Source organism: Cibotium barometz, chromosome 22, assembly GCF_041138505.1.
Source record: "Cibotium barometz isolate CiBa-2024 chromosome 22, ASM4113850v1, whole genome shotgun sequence".
Taxonomy (NCBI): domain Eukaryota; kingdom Viridiplantae; phylum Streptophyta; class Polypodiopsida; order Cyatheales; family Cibotiaceae; genus Cibotium; species Cibotium barometz.
In genome coordinates this window covers 48,152,056-48,176,939 of record NC_141067.1, presented here as the reverse complement: position 1 = coordinate 48,176,939, position 24,884 = coordinate 48,152,056, and the positions used below count along the sequence as shown (strand labels likewise).

Genomic DNA, 24,884 nt, shown 5'->3' with positions numbered 1-24,884 from the left:
GTGCATGTGTGTGTGTGTGTAGAGAGAGAGAGAGAGAGAGAGAGAGAGAGAACAGGTGTGTATATGTTTGTGCATGTGAGAGAGAGAGAGAGTTTCAACATTTGAGAGTGTGTAAGTGATAGAGAGAGGGAGAGGGTCATTTGCATGTGCATGTGTGTGCGTGAGAAAGAGAGAGATGGTTGTACCGAGGGAATAGTTCTTATCAGGAACCTTGGTCTGGGCCGCGGCAGCAGCAATGCTAAGGTGCAATACTAGTCCTCCTAAATTTCGCCAGGCGGTTGGGACTTGTGTTTGGTGTATGAGAGTGTGTGAGTGCGCTGTACAACAATCTAGAGCTGGCCCGTGCACTGCAGTGCGCACCGGCAGGTACGTCAAGCACGTCGGAAACCGTAAGCTATTAAGAGAGTGGAAACCGTAAGGTTATTAAGAGGGTGGCTACACGTGCCAGCCTCGCCATTAATGATCACCTTCGTGCCCCCTCCTCAAAACAGGAAATCTTGCGATTCTCATCTCATAGACACGACCTGCTCTTTTTTGAACACTAGATCGGCCAAGCCAAAATGACGTCGTCCCGCACCACTATTTCCCGATCAGCTGCAGCCGCCGACATGGCTTCTCCCCTTCATCTGTTGGTTGATCCTGCGCCTGCGGAAAACCGACCATCATCGGGGCCGCTGTCCGCCACCCAGGGCCGCGCCACCAACCCCATCAGTCGAATCGAGAAGCCCATCAACCGCCGGCTCACCTTCTCCAAGCGCCGCAACAGACTCCGAAAGGAGGATTATGAGCTCTCCGCCCTCTTCGATGTGGAGGTGGACGTCGCAACGTACTCCGCCACTGGAAAGCTCTTCGAGTTCGCCAGCTCCAGGTAGGGGCCTTCGTCTAAATTCTCCATTGTATAGTGAATTAAAGCTTTACTGCGTTTTCAAGAGTGAAACCAATATTTGGAATCTCAAGATTAGATGAAATTAGCTTTGGAGAGTATAAATAAACGGCTTTCTCCTTTCTCCCTTAATAAGCCCCAAGGAAAGGTGATATCTCTTGTTAAAAATGATATTTTCCAGTGACTATGAAAATGTTTGCATAGCCGTAAATTTGCACATCACGTCCTGGCTCAAGGTTCGTGAACTCGTGGAGTTTATCAAGATTTTATTCATGAGTAATCTCACTCAAAATATAATTTGGGCCTTAATTTGCGTCTTGATTTTCAGAAGTATAAGGAGTGGAGAGCTACATATTCAGTTTTTTCAATTAAAAGGGAAGTGCTTTGTTTTGATAGCTTGATATAATTTGAAATGTGATTGTAAGCTTCAATGTGATGAGCTATTCTCATGAAGTCATGCATTTGTTAAGGCCATGCCTTCAACAAGGAATACACGAAGGAACAGAAACGACTCTCATTGGAGCATCACACACAGAGACGAGAGAGAGAGAGAGAGAGAGAGAGAGAGAGAGAGGCGAAACTGAAACTGATTTCTTGATTCTTGATTTCTCACACACATTACAAGAAGACTCTGGCCCTTTAAAAGACTCCTAGGCGACTCTTTCCATAACAACTAACTGACTAACCGACTCCTTAGTGACTCTTCATATTCAAAATAACCCTTCATATTCCAACCTAATGACACTTTCGAAACGACAACTTAAATGACATCTTTAATGACACTTCTAATGATAACTTTTCGGACAAATGACACTTCTAATGACACTCTCTACACTTGGCACGCCTGAGGGAACAATTGCGAAGCTATTGAGAACCCACTTCTCCCTTGATAGAGAATCAAATGCCTTATCCAAAGCTCGTCCAAGATTGTGCTCGTTGTCAGTTCCGCATCTCCTGGTAGTACATCCGATTCTTTGCCGGTATGCCTCCATCACATTGCGTCAACCTTGCTAGAAGTCATCTACGTGAATCTGCCTCAGGCAATCCACCTTCCGCTTCCATCTTCGAAGAAGAGTAATCCTCCTTTATGATACTCGACTCCCTTCCACAAAACTTCATTTGCACATGAGCGTCCTCTTGAATAACTGAAGAAAACAAACAGCCACCAAAACATTAATTGCATCTCTGAATAAGGCTTCTGCAACCATCCGAATCCTTGCTCTAATCATGCTTTCGACAATTCCTGTGTCTAGTCCCTTCTGAAACCTAGCAGCGTGAACCCTCTCCTGTTTAACCATAGCATATGGCATTAAAATAAACGAAGCTTCTTCTGCGTATACAGTGGAGCATCACACACAGAGACGAGAGAGAGAGAGAGAGAGAGAGAGAGAGAGAGAGGCGAGACTGAAACTGATTTCTTGATTCTTGATTTCTCACACACATTACAAGAAGACTCTCGCCCTTTAAAAGACTCCTAGGCGACTCTTTCTATAACAACTATTTGACTAACCGACTCCTTAGTGACTCTTCATATTCAAAATGACCCTTCATATTCCAACCTAATGACACTTCCGACGATAACTTAAATGACATCTTTAATGACACTTCTAATGACAACTTTTCGGACAAATGACACTTCTAATGACACTCTCTACAACATTCATTAATACTTTGGTCATTATAAGCAAAACACTTGTATAAGAATATGTAGTATATTGCCAATGAGGTGATAGCTCAACTGGTGAAGGTGTTTGCCTAGGACCAAGAGGTCCAGGGTTCAAAACCCCCCTTCTACTTCCTCGGCGGACCTATGGGTGGATAAATAAGGGCCTACGGGCGGCTGTCTATGGGCAGTGAAATTTGGTAACTATGGGACAATCTTGAGCCAAAGGCCACTTGAAAAAGAAAGAAAGAATAGGTAGTATATTATCATTTCTTTGGTCTTGCAACACTAACCTTGACAAAAACACTTCAATACAAATATGTAGCATACTCCAAAGGCACATGAGCTATAAGAACTAGAGTACAACATGATGTGATGTGTATGAAAAAATTGTATCTCTTCAGAATGGTGATATTATGAGTTGTGATTTTAAACTCATATGATTAAGTTGATCAAAATGTAATTTGTAATACTCATGATGTCATGCATTCATTAAGAATCAAAATCTTGAACATTAAGAATTAAGGGATTGCTTAAAATCGTATATAATATTGACATAACTCTTAAAACAAGGATGTATTATCATTATCATAGGAAATATTTTGTCCACAATTAATTTGACCTTGAAACATTGACAATAAGTAAACACTTCTATAAGAACATGTAGGACAGTAGATAGGTGTGTGAGCTGCAGAAACCAACATGGAAAATTTTGTGACATGTAATATATCTTGCAAGACAATGTTCTTGAGACCATTACTATAATGTTTGCATTTTCTTTATCCTATCAAGATTATTATCCTATTGTGTGTTCTTTTACTTGAATTTCCTTGCATGTTTTAGATGAAATTTGAAATTGAAGTGATCTCAATGAGAATTCTTACCATATATAGTTTCTATATTCGATCAAAATACTATGTAACATAGTTTTGCATTTCATTGTATGGATCAATAATCATCTTTGTAAATTAAAAAAAGAAGAAAAGTAACCATGAAGACCAGAACCTCATTTTTTCCACCTACCATAGATCTTTCAAAGAGAATTAAAAAATACGTATAGATGTTTACTAAGGTAAGACTAAGTGAATAAATCTAAAAAATACCGCCATTATCTCACCATTTTTTCACAACAAAAAAAGTGAGATTTCACGGTGCACAAAACATGTCTATGTTATGGGCTACCACACCTCCAAGAGGGAACTCAATGCATTCACCTTAGGGAAGAGCAATAAAACAAAACTGTCATAGGGCACTTACTAATGCTTCAAACTTGTGTCCCTTGAGGTCTCCAAGCTCACTTGAGAAGCTCGAATTCTCCAAGCTCCACCTCCCAACTCTCACCGTACAGTTGCTCATACCACCACACAAGGCAATCACTCTCTCTCACTCCTCAAATACAAGCATGCAACATACACGTCTTGATTAAGGAAGATGATAATAACAATTAGCATTAAATGAAAACATAGTAATACTACAGATGATTGAAAATAGAGACCACACATTGCATTGATTTGATGCCTCTTTAAATAGGTAGAGATACACGCATTAGCTTGGCTTTAATGATGATTAGGTACTAACCTTTTTCATAATTATCTCCATGATTATCTCCACTGCTTGCTTGATTAGGAGCCAAGAATATCTCGAATGTAGGCGTGAAGCCTGAAAAGATTCAGGGGGGAAGAGAGCTTGAGCTCTTGCAAGCACACACACACACTCACAAAACCCTAATAGAGAACACACAAGGTGAGAGGCTGAAAACTTCTTCTTCTCTACTCAACACTCAACACACAATATACAAGAATAAGAGTACACACTATATGAAAGGTACTCAACCAATACATATACGGGTTCTCTATAGTGTGAACCCGACTAAATGAGCTGGCGCTATAACTATGCCAGTTTCTAGAATGGCTGTCACATAGCCTGTCATCCCACTGGCCGCATATCACCCAAGATCTCACCAACCATGCCAGTGGTGTAAGTGTGGGGCCTATCCCCCAGGCAGGTCATCAGTGGCCAATGCCTCACTAGACAAGCTCGATATCTCAACACTCCCCCTCGAGCTCAACTCCATCTCATGTACACCAAGCAAAGCCTTGAATCTGCGGAGCTTCTCTGTACCCAATGCTTTGGTGAAGATGTTAGCTACCTGATCCTCTGTGCTGACATAAACAAGGTCAAGATCTCTTGCCAAGACCTTCTCTCTGATGAAGTGGTAGTGGACCTCTATGTGCTTCGTACGAGCATGAAAGACTGGGTTCCTGGCCAACTGTATACTGCTAATGTTGTCACAGAAAATGACAACTTGTCTATCCACTGATAGACCCAAATCTGCAAGTAGCTTTCTCAACCAAGCTACCTCACATGCTGCCATAGCAGCTCCTCTATACTCGGCCTCTGTACTGGATAGAGCAACCGTAGGCTGCTTCTTGCTGCTCCAAGTCACAGCAGCACTCCCCAAAGAAAACATGAATCCACTGGTAGATCTTCTATCTGAGATACTACCAGCCCAATCAGCATCTGTGTACCCATGTACACATATCTCTGTCCCAGTCTCATAGAATAGTCCACAATGCAAAGTAGACTTCACATACCTCAGTATGCGTCTCACTGCATCCAAATGCGGTTTTCGTGGAACCTGCATAAACTGACTCACCAACCCAACAGCATAGCTCAAATCTGGTCTGGTGATCGTCATGTAGATCAAACTTCCTACTATGCTCCTGTACATAGTAGGATCCTCCAAGATCTCTCCTGAATCTGCACTCAACTTGCCATTCTGATCCAATGGCACATAAATAGGCTTACAGCCTGTCATACCATACTTGGACAACATGTCCAAGCCATACTGTCTCTGCAGTAATCCAATACCATGTGGTGACCTAATCACCTCAATGCCCAAGAAATATCTGAGCTCCCCCAGATCCTTCATCTCAAACTTCTGTCTTAGCAAGATATTTACATCAAAGATCTCTGCATCATGGTCCCCCGTAATGATCAAGTCATCTACATAGATGCCAACAAGCACAACTCCTCTATCACCATGTCTCACATACAATGAGAAATCTGCATTGGCTACATGAAAGCCAATAGTGACAAGATATTCAGAAATCTTGTCAGACCATGCTCTTGGTGCTTGCTTTAAGCCATACAAGGCTTTCTTCAACCTGTAAACATGCTCGGGGTGACCCACATCCTCATATCCAGGTGGCTGCAACATATACACCTCTTCTTGCAAATCCCCATGCAAGAATGCATTCTTTACATCCATCTGATGTAAAGACCATTGCTTTGATGCAGCCACTGCTATCACAACTCTCACCGTTGCCATCTTGGCAACTGGGCTGAAAGTTTCCTCATAATCAATCCCATATGTCTGTGCATATCCTTTGGCTACCAATCTAGCCTTGTATCTGTTTATGCTTCCATCACTGTTATGTTTAACTTTGTACACCCACTTGCATCCAATGGCTTTCTTGCATTCAGGCAATTGCACTAAATCCCAAGTCTCATTTCCATATAGTGCATCCATCTCCTCATCCATAGCTTTCTCCCAACACACATTTCCAACAGCCTCATCAATGCATGTGGGCTCAACAACCTGCACAACCTTTGCCATATATGCATACTGATGTGCCACATAACCATCATATGTAAATCTCTGCACAGGGTTCTTCACTCTCCCTGATCTTCGCAGCTTTTCATTCATGGCTTCCATAGCCTTCTTTACACCAGGTGTTCTCATAGCTGGGATCCCAAGCTACTCATCAAGGCTCATATCTGAGCCTCTAGACTCTCCATCAACATGAGAATGCCCTACAGAAATGTCAGGCATACTAAGAGGCTCAACCACTTTCTCTTTTCCTTTACGTGATGTAGTAATCACATTTGCAGGACTGGTATTATGACACAGCCTGCCACTCCATGGTCTATCAACAGATCCACTAGATGAGGACTCTCCTGGTCCACTCAAAGACTGTGATTGCTGACCTGCATTCTGTGCAACCACACTTCCACTCACATCAGCCCCAACAGCTTCTTTTTCAGCAGCATACCAGCTGCTCATCTCATCAAAGACAACATCCCTGCTTACCCTCAACTCACGTGTAGCAGGGTTATAACACCTGTATCCCTTTTGCTCAAGGGAGTATCCAATAAACACACATTTTTCAGCTTTTGGATCCAGCTTAGTTCTCAGCTCATCTGGCACATGCACATATGCAATGCATCCAAAGACTTTCAGATGAGACAAATCTGGTTTTTTGCCAGTAAACCTCTCCTCTGGGGTTACATCATGTATGGCTGCAATTGGAGTCCTGTTCATGATGTATACTGCTGTAGAAACAGGCTCAGCCCAATAGCAATGTGGCATATTCTTCTCTTCCATCAATGCTCGTGCAATCTCAGCAATGTGCCTGTTTTTCCGCTCAGCAACTCCATTTTGCTGCGGAGTGTATCTGCATGTAAACTGTCTCCGAATACCATTCTTCTTCAAAAATTCAGAGAACTCATTGGAGAAGTGTTCTCCCCCTCCATCTGACCTTAGGCACTTGACATATTTCCCTGTTTGCTTTTCAACCAAAACTCTGAAATTCTGAAAGTGAGTGAACACCTCACTCTTCTCTTTCATGAAATATACCCACACTTTGCTTGTGTGGTCATCAATGAAAGTCACATAATACCTGCAGCCTCCCATAGATATGGTCTTCGTAGGATCCCATACATCTGAATGCACAACATCTAGTGCATTTCTGCTCACATATCTGTTACATGGAAACACATGCTTTGTTTGCTTCCCAAATTGGCATGCTTCACATATTTTCTGCATACCTTCCATTTTAAATTTTGGCAGCCCTGTCACAATTCCTTTTGTCTGCATAGACTTCAATCTCTGCACATTTACATGTCCAATTCTTTTATGCCATATGTCTGTGTGTGCAACAACTCCTCAACCATTTGCAAACATCGCAGCACTCATTTCAGGCATGTCTACATTCAATGTAAACATTCTGCCCACTCTGTTGCCTTTTGCAACCAACCTGCACTTGTCTTTAAAATCTTCAACATAACACCCATCAGGGTTAAATCAAACCTGCAAACCCTGCTCAATCATCTGGCCAACTTAAACCAGATTCTTTGTTATGTTTGGTACATGAAGTACATCTGCAAGGTACTTCACTTTGCCATCCTGCATAGACAATGGCACATCTCCAACATGGGCAATTGGATGAGTAGTGTCATCCCCTGTTTCCACAAAACCTGGTCTTTCCGGGTTTTTCATCTCCTTGAACCACTCCCCATGACTCGTCATGTGGTTCGAAGCACCTGAATCCACATACCATACATTATCTTTTTGTGCTGCATCAACATTTTCAGACATGGCATTCACGACATGCTGCATAACAAACAACCTTTCATTATCCTCATTATTTCTGCTTGAGGATGCATAGTTGTTTTGCTGCACTTTCCCATTTTGCATGTCAGCCTGCTTCTTATAACATTCTGCCTGCACATGTCCAGGCTTACCATAATAATAGCATTCACGTGCATCATTATATTGCCTTTGCCAATTTCCACAGCCTCTTTGACTCCCCCTGCCTCTGAATTTGCCTCTTCCACCTGCGTGTTGTTATTGTTGTTGATTCTGGGACTGTTGTTGTTGTTGCTGCTCTGCTGGCCATAATTCTGATTACCTGTTCGGCCACCTCCTTGATCGCGTCCACGGCCTCCTCTACCTCGTCCTCTTCCTGAACTCGTGTAGAAGGCCTGTTGCTCTGAACTGTTTTTGCTTTGTGAAGACTGTTGGTCTTCACCCAAGCTCTTCTCTTCGATAATCAGCATAGACACCAAATCTGTAAAGTTGGGAATGTTTTCCCGAGTCTGAATAGACGTCTTGAACGCCTTGTATTGTGGCCCGAGACCACGTAGACAGACCTCCACCTTATCATCATCATCTACTGACACACCAATAGATGTAAGGGATTCCACAATACCCTTTATCTTCAACGCATAGTCATTCACAGACATGCTCTTTTTCTCCACAGTATGTTCATTCTTCAAGTGTATCTTGCGTGACTTGGTATTTGTTTCATAAAGCTTTACCAAGGTGTCCCATGCCTCCTTGGGGGACTTGGCATCCTGAATGTGCCCAATCATGGTGTCCTGTATACTAATGGAGAGCCAATACATAACCTTCCTAGCTCCTTGGTTCCAGTCTTTAAACTCTTTCACATCTGCAGCAATCGGATTTATATTTGGTATCTCCGGTGCCTCTTCATGCTCACCTTCTATGTAGTCCCAATAGCCTTTTCCCATCAGGAAATTCGTCAACCTGAATCTCCAAGCATGGAAGTTATTCTTATCCAGCTTCTCAGCCACAATCTGTGTTATGCCATCATTAGACATCTTGCCAAACACACAATTTTACCAGAAAATGCACTCTGGTTTTTCTTGCACAAATGCTGTATTTTCTCCAGCGGTACTGTAGTACTCTCAAATGTCACAACCACTGACTTCAATGTGCATACATACACCCAATGGCAAATGTAGACCTCTTTGTTGCAGCACCCACAGTGTCTGCACAGTCAATCTGTCTTCCTGCAGGTCTTAAAACAGAGTTCTGCAGAGAATCGATGACTTACCCGCAGTGCTCGAAATCGCCTGCTTTCTGAAAAACGGAGGTCCAGACGTGCCCGAAACGCGTTTTCGGCCCAAAAATCTTAGTCCGATAGGATTGTATAGTTGCCCTATAGCTTTACTCCCGCGAAGAAAGCTCCTCAATCAGAGACCGTTTGCCGGTGCCTCCTGTAGAGCTCCCGACAAGGGTGTAGTCACCAACACAATAGGGAAGAGTAGTTGAAGCTCTTACCCTCGTACCGCTTCCTGTGGTTCTCTTGCTTGCAACTTAGTCCTTATCATAAACCAGGCTCTAATACCATGAAAAGATGCAGAGGGGAAGAGAGCTTGAGCTCTTGCAAGCACACACACACACTCACAAAACCCTAATAGAGAACACACAAGGTGAGAGGCTGAAAACTTCTTCTTCTCTACTCAACACTCAACACACCATATACAAGAATAAGAGTACACACTATATGAAAGGTACTCAACCAATACATACACGGGTTCTCTATAGTGTGAACCCGACTAAATGAGCTGGCGCTATAACTATGCCAGTCTCTAGAATGGCTGTCACACAGCCTGTCATCCCACTGGCCGCATATCACCCAAGATCTCACCAACCATGCCAGTGGTGTAAGTGTGGGGCCTATCCCCCAGGCAGGTCATCAGTGGCCACTGCCTCACTAGATGAGCTCGATATCTCAACATAGCCAAGAATATCTCCAATGTAAGGCGTGTCTTTTGTTGTACATCTATGAGCTTTAACAAGAGTAAAAGGGCCAAGACTAATGCCTCAATAACCTTTGAGATTTGAACTCTACCAAGAGGATGTTCATGTGTGCATGTGATGGAGCATATCCAACATCCTCCTTGATCCATACATGGAACATGGAAACATAATGCAATAGCATAGCTCCTATGAGCATAGCTCTACATAAAAATGTATGAGTCCTAGGTATTTTCTAATAATAGTGCATCCCTCCAAAGCCCCATCATCACTCCATGAAACATAGTGCATCATGTGCACTATGATGAGTTGGGCATAGAGACCCAACACTCCCATCAATCTCCCCTTTGAGGGCTATATGGCTAAGTGAGAGACAATGTGGGAATAGACATATCACATAACCTACATCATCGGTGGTTAGAGGTGATTTTACATATGGGAAATGGAGAGTAGTACTTGGCTTTTAAAAAGCCCATGATGCCTCTTCATCATCATAAGCGTGGCATTTACATGATTGCATAGTGCAATGTTTTCTTCAAGTGTAGACGTGCTAGCAATGTTTACTGCACCTTTGTTGTAGCATTTTTCTGCAAGATGTCTTAGCTTTCCACATGTTGTGCATTGAAGCTTTGGTTTATCCTTGTGATAACAATTCTTTGTAAGATGGCCAATCCTACCACAATGAGTGCATTGAGGAGGTTTGATATTCTTCTTTTAAGTGACATATGCTTAATCCATCAACTTCTCTTCAGAGGCTTCCTATCGTAGTTGTTTCTTTTTATATTCTTCCATAAGAGAGGACTCCAGATCTTGAATTTTGAGATCCGAAACATTCAGAAGTGTAGTTACAATATTATAATATTCTTCAGGCATACTATTTAGCAATAAAGCTATTGCCTTGATATCTTCTAATTGTGTAAGGAGACTTTTCATCATATTGGGAAAGGAGTCTCCGATCTTCATAGTGAGCCTAAAGATTTGTAGCTTCAGATTTATCTTTGAATTCTTTCCACTAGTACCAAAAAATATATCAAGAGTTTGCCATGCTATTTTAGCGACTCGATGTTTGAAATATGATGTAAATATTCATCCAAGCCCAAGTGCTAAAATAGCAAGTGCCTTAGTGTCACAGAGTTGCCATTGTGCTTTTCCTTCCCTTATGGTGAGTCTATCATTTTTAGATGTAGTAATTACTTTCCACAAATCTTTCTTTAGAAGGATAAACCTTTGCCTAGTCTGCCAAGTATGAAAATTTTTCCCATTAAATCTTTCTAATTGTGAAGTTTTAGACATGATGGCAAGGTCTTACTTGAGAGACTCTCTTCGAGCATTGTCTAATGCTATGTTTCCGTTCAAGTGATATCTTACTCAATTACTAACCCCAATTCTTAAAAAACTCATCGTGTACCTTTAGTGGCTCGAGGTATCTTAACCACTCGGCATCCGTGGGTTTTCTTCGTAGTAGTAGCGCATTTCATCGAGCGATATATCGTTCTTGCTTTCACCATCTTCTAAGGTGTTGGGCACTGGTACAGCCCTGTGATCTAGTTCCTTCTATGCTAGAGGCCTCCTCTTCTCATTCCTCATCAATGGTTTGGCAATTGACCATACAGACAGAGGTAGTGGAAATAGTTCCAGATTCCACATATTGGGTTCCTCGGGGTTGCATCACATCTATGGTAGCTAGCACATGCATCGAGTTTTCACTAAAATCAAGAGGAGGAAGTGATGCATACATTTCCATTTCCTCTTCCTCTTTGGAATTTTCCACCATGAGTTGGCATATTTATACGGATGTGGTTCGTTCGGTTGTGACCGAATCATTACCGAACAATTGCCCTTCCATGGGGTGTGCTTTCCATGTTCTCAGATCTATCTTTAGAATTTGTGAATCCCTACGAGCATACACATGGTCTAATGCCCAATCGTGCACCAATTTGGATTCCCTCATGGTCTCCCCAATATTATGCCGCATGAGTCTGGTTGGCATAGAAGTCCATTACTACAAATGTATGATGGTAGAAAAGGTAAAGAGTTTGAGTCTCACATTCTCTAAAAGCCCAATGGGCCTTGAAGATGTTCCGTCTGCCATTTTAACGATAAGATATACTCTTTTTAGATCGGGTTTTCCCCAGTTTTCCAACATCGTTTTGTGATGATGCTGACCCCCGCCCCATCATCCAAGATAGCCAATGTGTGGTATCCATTATGATGATGATTGGGATCATAGAATTAGTGTTGTCGCTTTTGTAATAACGCCCCAATTGATTAATCGGTAGCTTGACGACTCTCGTTGTTCTTTCCCTTGTGTGTTTTAAGGTTCTTTTTTCCAAAAGTAACAGAACACCCTCTGTAGTGTCGGCTGGCCTTAATCTGCTTTCTATCCATTCCTTTATGTGTAGTAGTTGTCCCAATGGCATTTACATGGAAGTAGACGATATGGCCGCGAGGCTGCCTATGTCTCTGGGTTCTCCAACAATTGAGGGTTCCTTCCATGTGTGCGTCTCGTATCCATCCCTAGGGAATGAATGGATGGACTCATCCTATGCGTCTTCCTCAAACATTCTTGACATGGTGTTTCCTTGAGGTCCCTCGTCCATCTCTTCCGGGAATCGGAGTAGGTACGTCCAATTCCCTTTTCCTTGTTGGTTTGTTTCTTGGATACATTGTATCCCTGACCCAGTTAGCCCTTAACTTGGACTTCGTGAAATCGTTGACACTGTTCTACTAGGGCCCTCACTTCTTCTAGCTTCCTTATCTCCTCTTGAGCATTTGGGTATTCATTGAATCCCTTAGGGGTTGATGGTCTTTTCCCTTGCATCTCTTAGTTAGGTTCTTTTGGTTTGATTGCTTGATCCCTCTCTTCTCTTCTTCTCTTCATTGAGTGGATTTGGTGTTGATCGTATCTACCTCACATCCATCTTGGATTGTGACCTTGGTGTCACCCTTACCCACTTTTTTCACCCTCCTTCTCTTGCCAGCTTTGGAAGTGGTTGCATTTGTTGGGTTCTTCCCTTTGTCCCCCAATTGGGCCTAGGCGCATGTTAGGACATTGAGTGGCGTGATGTTTCCAGGCTCCACATTAATGGTCCGGACGGTGGCCTGATTAGAAGTGGAAGTCAAACCACTTGCTCGGTATGGAAAATCTTTGATCAAATGATCAATTCCACATTTAGTACAAGTAAGTGTTGGCATGTCATTGGGTGGTGCAGTCAATTGTTAAGGTTGTTGTGTATGAATCACATTCTTGTTTGGACATTTAGCGATTCAATTTGGTCCACCACAACCAAAATATTGTAACGGTCCTCTCCCATGTGTCGTTCTACTTCAATCCTCTTCAGATCTAATTTTACTTCCTTTGAGGTTAGGAAGAATACTTGACCAGTCCTAGCTGTGCTTTGAGGTTGGAAAGAATACTTCACCAGTCCTAGCCGTGCTTTCAATGTCTCTTGTCATTGGGGGGGTGCCAGTGTGTTTTGATAGCCTCAAATTTGAAGGTTGGATAGGTACTTCTTACCTTGGACCAAGTCTAGCATTGGTTGATAGACCCATGCCCGTAGATTGCATCTCTTCATCATTGGCGGTTTGGAGACCAAAAAATCCCAAGGCTATATCAATGATACCACTGGATTTGGTGGGGGAGGGTGGTTTCTCCTCTTCCTGAAACCTAGAATATCGGAGCCCTTCTTTTATGGATTCTTTAGTATTAGTTTCTATGGTGGTTAGATTTCTTACAACACTCAATTGAGTGCTTACTGAGTGGCATGAACCCACACTCTTTTGATAGGAAGATCATGGGTGATTTGATGCACTATCGTTTCAGGAGTGAGGTTGTCTCCCCGATGAGCTTTCCAGACCTCAAGTGCATGTGAATATGATTTGATAAGCTATTTTGCTGTCCCAATTAAATTCTGATTAGATACTATTGACTAATCCACGTTTCCTTGTTATGATTTTTACTAGTCTCAAGAACTTCCTTTACCTTAATCTGACAATACCATGTTCGTGAGTTAGATTTAATTAAGGGGTGAAATTGCAGAAATAGTTTACGCCGTGAAGGAAAAATGTATCACTTCGTGAAATGCAAATGGTTCACGTCGTGAAATGAAAATGGTTCATGCCATGAAATGCTCTTAAATAGTTCACGTCGTGAAATGAAAATGTTTCACACCATGAAATGCAATTGGTTCATGTCATGAAATGATCTGAAATAGTTCAGGTCATGAACGTTTTTCGCTAATTCACAATTCTTAATTTTGTCAGACCCATGGTGTCAGAGGTGTCAGGATAAGGCTACTTATTTTAGGCAAGGTAATCCCATGAATCATGACACTAATTGCGACGATCATGCCAGGAGGATTTCACGCTGTGAAGTTGTAGAAAATGTTTCATGTCGTGAGATGGTCTCCTGCAGTTTCACGTGGGAAATTCTTGTGTTGTGACTGAGATGAATTTGGGTGCAAAATCCTTATCCAAATGCTTCCAAAACAATTGTGCCACGTATAAGGAATGTAATACGATTTTAATACACAATCAATGGCTCCTTATTTATACAATTTATATAAATTTTTGAAAGCAAAGAAAAACAAAACATCACCCTACTCGTTCATGTTAACAATTCTAGTGATACAAACATCAAAATTGACTAGAAAAAATAGTGGAGCCTTCTTCCAAGGCCACTCCACCACATAAATACACAACAAAAACAACCAATTTCTCATAATTTTCCACTTCCTCTCAAATCTTATCCATTTATTCCATACACAATACACTACCAAAATGCAAAGGTAATGATGAATATTATGTAATGGGAGCTGAAACTCAAAGAGGACGGAAGAAACAAAGGTGTTTTCCCTGCAGTGGAGCCAAAAAAGTTATGGGCTACCATACCTCCAAGAGGGAGCTCAATGCATTCACCTTAGGGAAGAGAAATAGAACACAATTGTCACATAGGGCACTTACCAATGCTTCAAACTTGTGTTCCTTGAGGTCTCCAAAGCTCACTTGATAAGCTCCAATCCTCTAAGCTCCACTTCCATGCTATCATCGTAGAGTCGCTCACACCAGCACACAAGGCATTCACTCTCTCTCACTCCTCAATACAAGCATGCAACATACAATTATAGAGAAGGCACAAGTGCTAGGATGCTCTCTCTCAATCTCTTTCTTAAGACAAAAGTAAGGTCTCTCAATAGCACAAAGGAGGGGGATTGTGTCCATTCATTATGAGAAATTGCCGTATATACAATTGGCGCTTATTCACATTTGGGTGCCCAAAATTTACTTAACTGAGGCCTTGGGTGGCCAATATCTCATAATGTACAACTTTTATAGTGCCTTTACATGACACTTATTAATGTCTCAAATAGAGGAGCGTATTTGTTAATCCAAAATGGGACTAACAGTCTAGAATAGTTATGAATTGATTTTGTAGCCTCTGACTACACTTAGAAAACTCACAACTTACTCAGATGGGTGAATATTCATTATTTATATAACCATGAAATTCTTTGGTTTTTCACAAAAGGAAAACAAAGAGCTCAATTATCAGTAAACATATTATGCAAAGTTGTGTGTGAAGATTAAGAATGTATCTAATATCTTTGCTCTCTATCATAGCAACTAACCAGACAAAACCTCACCATACTATATATATAAGGATAGAAATAAGGCCTTTCTCTTACCATTTTGATCTTACCGTGTCAATGCACTTTTTTTATGTGTAAAAGGATGGGATCCAAAAGGAAATAACAAATTTTGAGTATGTCTTCATTCCAAAGGAAGAGGTTACTATTTGTAACATGTAAAAGCTTAATAAATAGAATCAATACTTTAATGGATAGAATTCAAGAATCTTTTGTGACAAAGATAACACATAACATAGAGAGATATGTGCAAAAAAAGAGAGAGAGGGAGTCTGACACAGTATTAGGTCTCGAAAACCCTCTCTAGGCACCCACAATAAATGGTGTATTTGCTTTATTAGAATTATGTAAATCTATAAAATCTTCTAGTTCTTGATCTTTAACCTTCACCTTGGTTGAAGAGTTTTCCTTGGCTATCATGGCCCTTGCAACCCTTTTTGAATTTGTAAGATGAGAAATGATATTCTTGCTTATGCTATTTATAGCCCTTTGTATGCTGGTCGGTTGGTGTTGGCATGTTGAAAAGTCTTCCACAACCAAAAATCATGCATTTTCAAGATGCGCTTCACACACCCAGACCTAGCCACCTCTTGCATTATTGTCCAGGCTACTACCTAGGACTGTGCAGTATTAGCTTACCTTGATGTCTAGCCTACCTAGATGGGGCTAGCCAACTTGGCCCCCTATCCCTTCTAAGCTTGGCCGTCTTGCTTCCTAGGCCCTCGAGGCTTGTCCACACCGACAACATGTCCTAGCCAATGGTGGCTATTGGTTTTGGCCCTGGGCTTCTTGGCCCTTAGGCCAAGAAGCCTGGCCGTCTTGCTTCCTAGGCCCTCGAGGCTTGTCCACCGTCCTAGCCAATGGTGGCTATTGGTTTTGGCCCTCGGCTTCTTGGCCACTTAGGATGGCCTAAGGCCTACTCAGTCTCTTAGTTCAGGGATAACAATCCCTTTCTGGGGTAGCCCAAAGGGCTACTGTAATGCTCCTTGACCCCCTATCCCTTCTAAGCCTGGCCATCTTGCTTCCTCGGCCCTCGAGGCTCGTCCACCGACATGTCCTAACCAATGGGTGGCTATTGGTTTTGGCCCTGGGCTTCTTGGCCCCTAAGGGTGGCCTAAGGCCTACTCAGTCTCTTAGTTCAAGGATAACAATCCCTTTCTGGGGTAGCCCAAAGGGCTACTATAATGCTCCTCGAATCAATAGCTTGAGGACTTGTAAGACTAGAACTTTGATTCTCCACCCAACCACATCCCAAATGGACCCTAGACACATGGTTATATAGGACTAGGTGATGCATGAACTTTGAAGTTCAGTCCCTTGACCTTTCAATGGCTAGACAAGGCCCTTTCACTATCCAATGGCTCCTTAACTCCCCATAGAAGGGGTCACCTATTTCTGTGGCCTTTAGGCTTCCCTTATGCACCATCTACATCCCTTTTACATTGACCTTAATGCCTATTAACCATTGCTTTAGGCATTTCCAATTTGAAATCCCCTCAACCTTATTTATATGCAAATCTTTTACATATAAATAATCTTTTCTTGTCTTACCTTATAGTGTTTCCTATCAGCCTCATAGTAGTTGCCCCCTTACATGTAAGTATATGCTCTAAGACCCAGGTATAACACGCGAAAGCTCTAAGAGTCTCTTTTCAGCCCTCAACACTACTGGAAAACATCTGATGCAAAACGCAGATATATAGAGAGAGTAGAGAGAGAGAGATGTGCTGGAAAATTCAGTATATTACTATAGTACAAAAAGGTACTTGTCTACAGCCCTAGGCTGCCTTGAAGAAAAGGTGATAACACCCAAAATTCTGTCCCCGTATGGGACTTCTACTAACCCAATCCCTAGAGGATTTAATGGTTCTAATAAATGAGCACATGGCCCCCTTTTATAAGCTCTCTCTAAGGCTTGGCCAACTGGCTGAGTGCTCGTTGGCTAGTTCCACAACCATAAAACACTTCAGCGCTACCCGACTGGGCAATAACTGCCTTAATCGCTGTCCAACTGGTGGTCTTCTTCACCACTACCGCCTTGTCTTTTGGAGCGCGTGCAGCGGACACAACTCTGACGTCATCCTTCATGTAGCCGTCAATCCATTCTAGCAGTCGACACACAGCCCCTTCCATGCTATGATCCAAGACCAATACTACCAAACAGCCCTCCTTGCTCCAGTTTTTGGTTCTTATCTGGTTCAAAGTCTTTATCTGGCTGCCTCTTCTGGATCAGCACCAGAGAATTGTCCATGGCATTGATCATACACATGACATCCCCCTCTACTAAACTTGATGACGGGATTCCAACCTGTTCTTGGATGACTGTCATCATTCCATTCTATTCCCAGAGTCCCTCTCTCATCCATCCATCCCTGGCAACCCTTTTCTCTGAAAGCCCGGCCCGGTCTCCAAACTACTCTGTCCACAGACTAAGATCTATGCATCTGGTTCCATCTAGTCCACAATCCATTCCTGCCCTGACTCTGAACACTCTCTTGTTCTTCATTCTTGAGAAATGAGTCTGGCACTCTCACATCACCCTTTGGAGGATAATCCTCCCTTGGGACCGTTGCCGAGAACCTATCTGGCTCACAAGACTGCCATCCCCTCTGGCTTTGTGGAGCGTCACAAACAAACCTCCTGGGAGCTCTTTCGGTTCTATGTTCCTTGCCTTGGGCTTCGTATCCGTGTACTTTCCTGTACCTTGGACCTATACACCATCATATGGGATTGATTCAGTGTTTAGCTTTGCTGAGCCTGATGCTCTGATACCAATGTAACATGTGGAAGCTCTAAGAGTCTTCTTTCAGCCCTAAACACTACTGGAAAACTTCTGATGCAAAACGCAGATATGTAGAGAGAGTAGAGAGAGAGAGATGTGCTGGAAAATTCAGTATATTACTATAGTACAAAAAGGTACTTGTCTACAGCCCTAGGTTGCCTTGAAGAAAAGGTGATAGCACCCAAAATTATGTCCCCCAATGGGACTCCTACTGACCCAATCCCTAGAGGATTGAATGTTTCTAATAATGAGCACATGGCCCCCTTTTATAGGCCCTCTCTAAGGCTTGGCCATCTGGCCGACTGCTGCCAGTTCCACAACCATAAAACACTTCAGCGCTACCCGACTGGGCAATAACTGCCTTAAACGCTGTCCGACTGGTGGTCTTCTTAGATCATTTGTAGCCACTGTAGCCTTGTCCTTTGGAGAACCTGCAGTAGCCGACACAACTCTGACGTCATCCTTCATGTAGCCCGTCAGTCCATTATGGCAGCCGCCAACAACCTCTTCCATGCTATGCTCAAAGACCAATACTACCAAACATCTCTCCTTGCTCCAGTTTTTGGTTCTTATCTGGTTTAGTCTTTATCCGGCTGCCTCTTCTGGATCAGCACCAGAGAATTGTCCATGGCATTGATCATGCACATGACACTAGGTGCCTAGTACTTGGCTACAAGTTAAACAATAGGGTAGGACAATGTGCACCTGGCCAAGACCATGTACAAGACTTTTTACACTTGACCTTTGATGCTTAGAGTGTAACCCTAGTTGACTTGTCTCTGACTGGGGGGCTCACATGGGACCAATTTCCACTTCAGGTCTTGCACCTTCTATATAGATATGTCCACATGGCATCCAAGTGTGGGATGCACGTGACAAACTTACAAGGCAAGCAGGAGAAAGTGGAAAAAGATTGCCTCCATGTCCCAAAGATGACACTTGTGTTCCTCTACAAACAAGGATTAAGTGGTAGTGTACATTGTGCAAAGAGATGTGGATATCCCTGAGGGCATGTTGCCCATAGTTGTTGTTATGCAAAAAAATGTGTATCCAGATTGCCTCTAAGTTCGGATCCTCCAGTCCAGATGTCTTATGGCCCATTCCAACCACCTTTATAGGGCGATCCTAGGCATATCTTGGCTCGTAAGCCCTCTTCTTGTGCTGCTTACCTAGGCATGCCCTGTGCCCGTCCTCTCATCGGCCTGTTGAAATTGCACATGAATGGGTCGTTCCTCTCGATACCTTTGCCTTGCCCTCTTCATTGTGTCCATAGCCATGCCTGGTGTGAAGGCATGGGGCTTTGATTGCTCTAGGGTGACGATATCTTCTTCAAAGATGGTCTACTCAAGTTCCTTGGGCCTTCTTTTCCCGCCTCGACTCCATTTCCACCCATAGGTTGGTATGCATGTAGGTTCAGTCTTCGACACTCCCCTTCCCCTTTTTTCTTGGTGACTTCGTTGGCGACGAGAATTAGTAGAGTCTCTCTTCCAATGACTTGTTGCCTCCTTACTCGGATCCACGAGTCATAAGAGGCCGTTTCTTCCATGCACTGCTCTAGATCCGGGGGAGGGGTTTCTTTCCTATCCTAATGCTCCTGCCTAGGGGCTGCTTTGGCCCTGTCTCTCTGTCGTCTTAGGCGTTTCTAAACTGGTTCATGAATTTTGCAATTTCATCCAAGTTAGAAGGTCTCATGGAACGTGCTTACTAAGCTGTCTAGATTAAATTTTGCATACATTTAAGAGGAATCTCCTTCCAGATGCCCATGCTTCTTTGGCCCATTTCTTCTTGGATTCTTTTCTGCAGGTGATCTTTTGCTCTTTTTTTTTCCCCCTTTTGCCTAGCTTTGGTAGTCTTCTATCATTTTTTCCTTTGCTTGCATTTCCTCTACATGTACCCTTATCATGGCATCCATTTGATCTTATCTATTCCTGAGGTCAGTGTGGGATGTTGTCAAGGTGACCTTCAGCTCACTGTCATTTCCCCCCCTTTTCCTCTTATCACCCTTGCAGGCGTAGCTACCTCTACCTCCTTTTTTAGAGCATTTATTGTCTTTCCTTCTTGTTTGTGCTGCTCTTTAAATTCTTTGATCAGTGTGTGTAACTCTTTCATTTGAAATTTGGCACCGCCTCATCGTTTTACTTTTCCTCTAGTTTCTTTGTAGCTACCCACGCGTGTTCTTTCAGCTCTTCATCGTGGATCAGGTCCATTGATGAACCTTTCCATAAAACAATTTCCTTTCCTTTCCTTTCTCACTACGTGACTGGCTTCTTTTTGTCTCCCCCCCTTAAAAATGGTTAACCTCCTTTCCAAGACCACTAATTCTTGCTATAGCTGCTCATTTTTCAATTGCAGATGTTTTTCTTTGCTGGTGTCTACCCCACTGTTGCTGGCCTCCTTGCCCAATGCATAGATTAAGCTCTGTGCATGCATTAAGCTTAATCTATGTATTGATCTTAATCTATGGATTAAGCTTAATACATGCATTAAGATTAATCTATACATTAAGCTCAATCTATGGATTAAACTCTATTCATGCATAGAGATTAAATGTATGCATCAAGCTTAATGCCTAGTTTAAGCTCTATGCATTAAGCTTAGTGCATGCATTAAGCTCTAATATGCTTAATGCATAAGTTAAGCTCTATGCATAGCACTTAATGCATAGATTAAGCTCTATGCATAGAGCTTAATGTATGCATTAAGCTTAATGCATATAGTAGGCTCTATGCATGTAGTAAGCTCTATGCATAGAGATTAATCTATGCATTAAGCTTAAGCTATTTGCATGCATGGTTAAGACTAAGCGAACCCTAAACCTCGGCATAGACCAAGGGAAGTAATTAGTAATACAAAGCCCTAAAAGATTAATGGATATATTCAAAACCCTAAAGAATAAAAACAAAAGAGACCTTACCTCTATATTGTCAACCTAAAAGAGATAATTAGTATAAGACCTACACAACATAAAAAGGTAAAAGATTGATTAGTAACACATTTAATTAACTCTACCTACCAAACATAAGAGACATACAAAAGAGAGCTTACCTCTATATTATCAAGCTAAAAGAAATGATTAGTGCAAGATCTATATAACATAAAAAGGCAAAAGACTGATTAGTAATACATTTACTGAACTCTACCTACCAAACACAAGAGACATACAAAAGACCAATACACATTAAGCATAGACACAAAAAGGAGAAGGAGAAGAAGCAAAAGAAGGTTAGTATTTTATGCATTAATCCTAATCACATTATGTTTCTTATTAATCATAAGTTTAAGCATAATAGAAGCAAACCCTAATCATTAGGTCACACCATAACTTGTAGAGTGATGGATAGGAAAAGAAAGAGAAATAAGAAGGGGAAGGTGAAGAAGAAGAAGAACCCTAAATAAATACATTAGAATAAAACATAATAGAAAAATACCTTCAATAGCTTACACCATAGACATATAGTGATAAAGAGAAAGAGTCTCATGAAGAGAAACAGGAAGGTGAATATAAAGAATACAGATGCATGTGAGGAGAGATAGATTGATGAAGCAGAGGAGGTGGTGCAGAAACTTAAGGAAAGGACTGGAGGGAATCTTTTAGGGGAGAGAAAGATAGGCGTCGATGGCGCCACAGGTTCGAAAAGTTAAATTTCTCTACGTTTCTATAAGCGTCGCTAAAAACAATTCCTAGAAATGCATTAATGATGCTTTAACGATACTAATGACATCGCCTATAGCAACAATGGACAAGTTCCAGAGAGAAAACTTATACATATATCATTGACACTGCTAGTTCTAGTACATGTATTCATATTGAGTTTTTTAATTGCATACTTTTTGCCCAATATAGATGTCTTCTACTAGTTCAAGTAGTGATGGGTCACCATTAATTGGAGGTCTAGAGTGGTTGCAAAAGAAGAATCCCTTGATCATATGCAAGATGCAAGAATGTTTGTGTACGTGAACATCGAGTGACATTGGAGCATATCAGAAAATGGGGATGGTTTGAACCAATACTAGCCACCTTGATGATGCAAGGCAATTCCTCAGTTATTAGTATATAAACTTATGGAATGAAATGTAAACTCATGGTTTTCCATATATAATGTTGCGTATCATTTTTAAATATGGTTCATTAGGATGAGGAGGGCATGGACATTCATGTACAAGTATTACACAATATGCCTTATTATTTTGTCATTATTAGGAGAAACTTGAGGAAGGAGTACAAGCGTCATAAGGAGCACTTTAAAAGTTGAGCATGTTTAGTACATTTCGAAGACCTAGGATCTCCTTCACATGAGATAGAGGAACAAGATGTTATGGAGGAGATGATCGCTCACTTTTTTTCAAAGCGAGGGTGAGGAAGAGACACCTAACTTTGAAACACATGAAAGAGCGGATGTGTTACACAAGGAGGCTAACACATCATTGTATGAGGGTGCAAAGTACTCAACTTAATGGGCATGCTTGAAATTACTAAACTTACAAACAATATATGGATGGAGCAAAAAAAGTGTGAATAGCCTATTCTGATTATTAAAGAATATGATCCCAACAAACAATTTTATGCCCGAAAGAAAAAGTGATGCTCAAAAAATAGTTTCCAAGATTGGTATGGATTACACTCAAATTCATGCATGTTGTAATGATTGTGTACTATTCAGGGGCGCCTTTGCCAATGTCATGCAATGTCCAATTTGTGGAGAGGATTGTTACAGGATGGATTTATAGGGTGCAAAAAATTTACAAAAGGTATCGAGGCACTTTCCTATTTACCTCATATTCAACATATGTTTTGGTGTCAATCCATTGCTAAGTTAATGACATGGCATGTGAACCATCATTAAACCGATGGAATGATGATGACTCCCATTGACTCACTTGCTTAGGCTCACATGAGGATGGATGGCCAGAGTTCAAAAATGAGCCCCGTAATTTACGGCTTGGATTGGGTGAACCCATTTAGATTTAGGTCTACATCATGGTTCACATGGCCCATTTGTTGAAATATGCAAGTGAATGGTGTGTGCAGGAACAAGCCCTTAGCTTTGTAGTCAATAATTGAGTGTAGCAGTTAAAAGGTGAGAAGAATCTACTGGATGAGAGAATCAAGGGTAGCATTAATGAATATAGGAGTGTGAAAAGATTCTAGGAAAAGGTGCCCCGAGATGTAGGGGAGGTGGCACAAATCAAGGAGAAATCAGTGGGGAGTGGGTGCTTGGCACCTTGTGGATGTAAAAGCTATAAATTGAGGCATTGGCCTAATGAGAATTTGCTAGTTTTTGAGTATCCATGCCTACATTATGCTATTAGATCAATTGTGCACTAATCTTACTTTAATCACTTTCTAATTGCTTGCTAATCATGTTGATTCTTGCATTCGATCCACCATAGCCTATCACATTGCTAAAAATTCAACTTGGTATCAGAGCCTAGCTTAGCATTCAGCTGTTGTTTTAAGCCTAACCACCTTCTTTATTACTAATTAGGTGCTAATAGCCCTATAATCCATTTTTCACTTTCTGAAGTACCCACACTCAGTGGAGCTTAGATCTCTCCCTCTACATAGCTCCATTGCCTACAAAATTCACACACCCTCTTTCCAACATCTCGGCACCTAGGCGTGGTACCTCAGAAGCTCAAACCGTCGACGACGAATGCAGCCAGGAAACGTTGATTTGCTGGTTCCATGTGTTTGAGAAAATTTACAAAATCGCCATCACTCACGACCTTGAATTGGAACCATTGAAGCTAGCCCAAGGGGCTTTTGGGTGTGCTGAACACGCTGGTGCCCTCAGAACTTTGAAATTCGTTAAGAAGAAGCTATTTCAAGATATAGATCAAATTTGCAAGTGACTTTGGTAAAACAGAGATTAAGCATTCATTATTTGGTCAAATCTTATGTTTTTGGGCTTGATCCGCTACTACTAGAATAAGTGATATTGATTCCCTTAAAAGGATTTGAGCTCATATGAACTCCAAGGCATCAAATCTAGCCTCCCCATACACTTTATTTTTTGCACACAAAACAAGAGATTAATCTCACAAATTAGTGATTAATAAATACTAATCACTAAAATTTGATGCAATTGATGGTTCCAACTTACCATTGGATATCTGATAGAGATCTCTATCACTTTAGATTGCAATTTGAAGTTGGTTTGATGTCCCAACCATCCAGTACAAAACCAACTATCCTTGGCTTTATGAAATTTTTGGTATATTCATGCTTGTAAACTTGTTGTAATCATCATTAAACACCAAATTGGAGTTGTAAAAGGGTAGACACTACCCTTGAATCTTGAATTAGATCAAGAGGTAAGGACTTCTTCACATTATCATGAGCATTGCACAAGAAGTAGCTAAATTCAACGGGGAGCAATTCCATACATGGCAAGCAAAAACCATGTATTTGCTCATGTGGAAGAATCTATGGGGGGTAGTTGAGGGAAGAGATGAATGTCTAGAGGAGCATGTGAAGGATGAGTGGAAGAGCAGAAATGAGAAACTTGATTTTCAATTTTGATGAATATATAGATAAAAGGAATAATTGCATATATATTTTT

The 24,884-nt window shown here is 41.6% G+C and overlaps 1 protein-coding gene across 1 annotated transcript in view; it reads left to right on the top strand.

Annotated features, from left to right (window-relative positions):
* Window positions 1-528: 528 nt before the first annotated feature.
* The window catches only part of LOC147626678 (MADS-box transcription factor 50-like), a 67,469-nt gene continuing 43,113 nt past the window's right edge, over window positions 529-24,884 (top strand). The window contains exon 1 of the mRNA XM_086816851.1: window positions 529-868. Within this exon, the coding sequence (XP_086672977.1) occupies window positions 561-868 (308 nt within the window). The 5' untranslated portion in view covers window positions 529-560. The remainder of the gene's footprint in view (window positions 869-24,884) is intronic.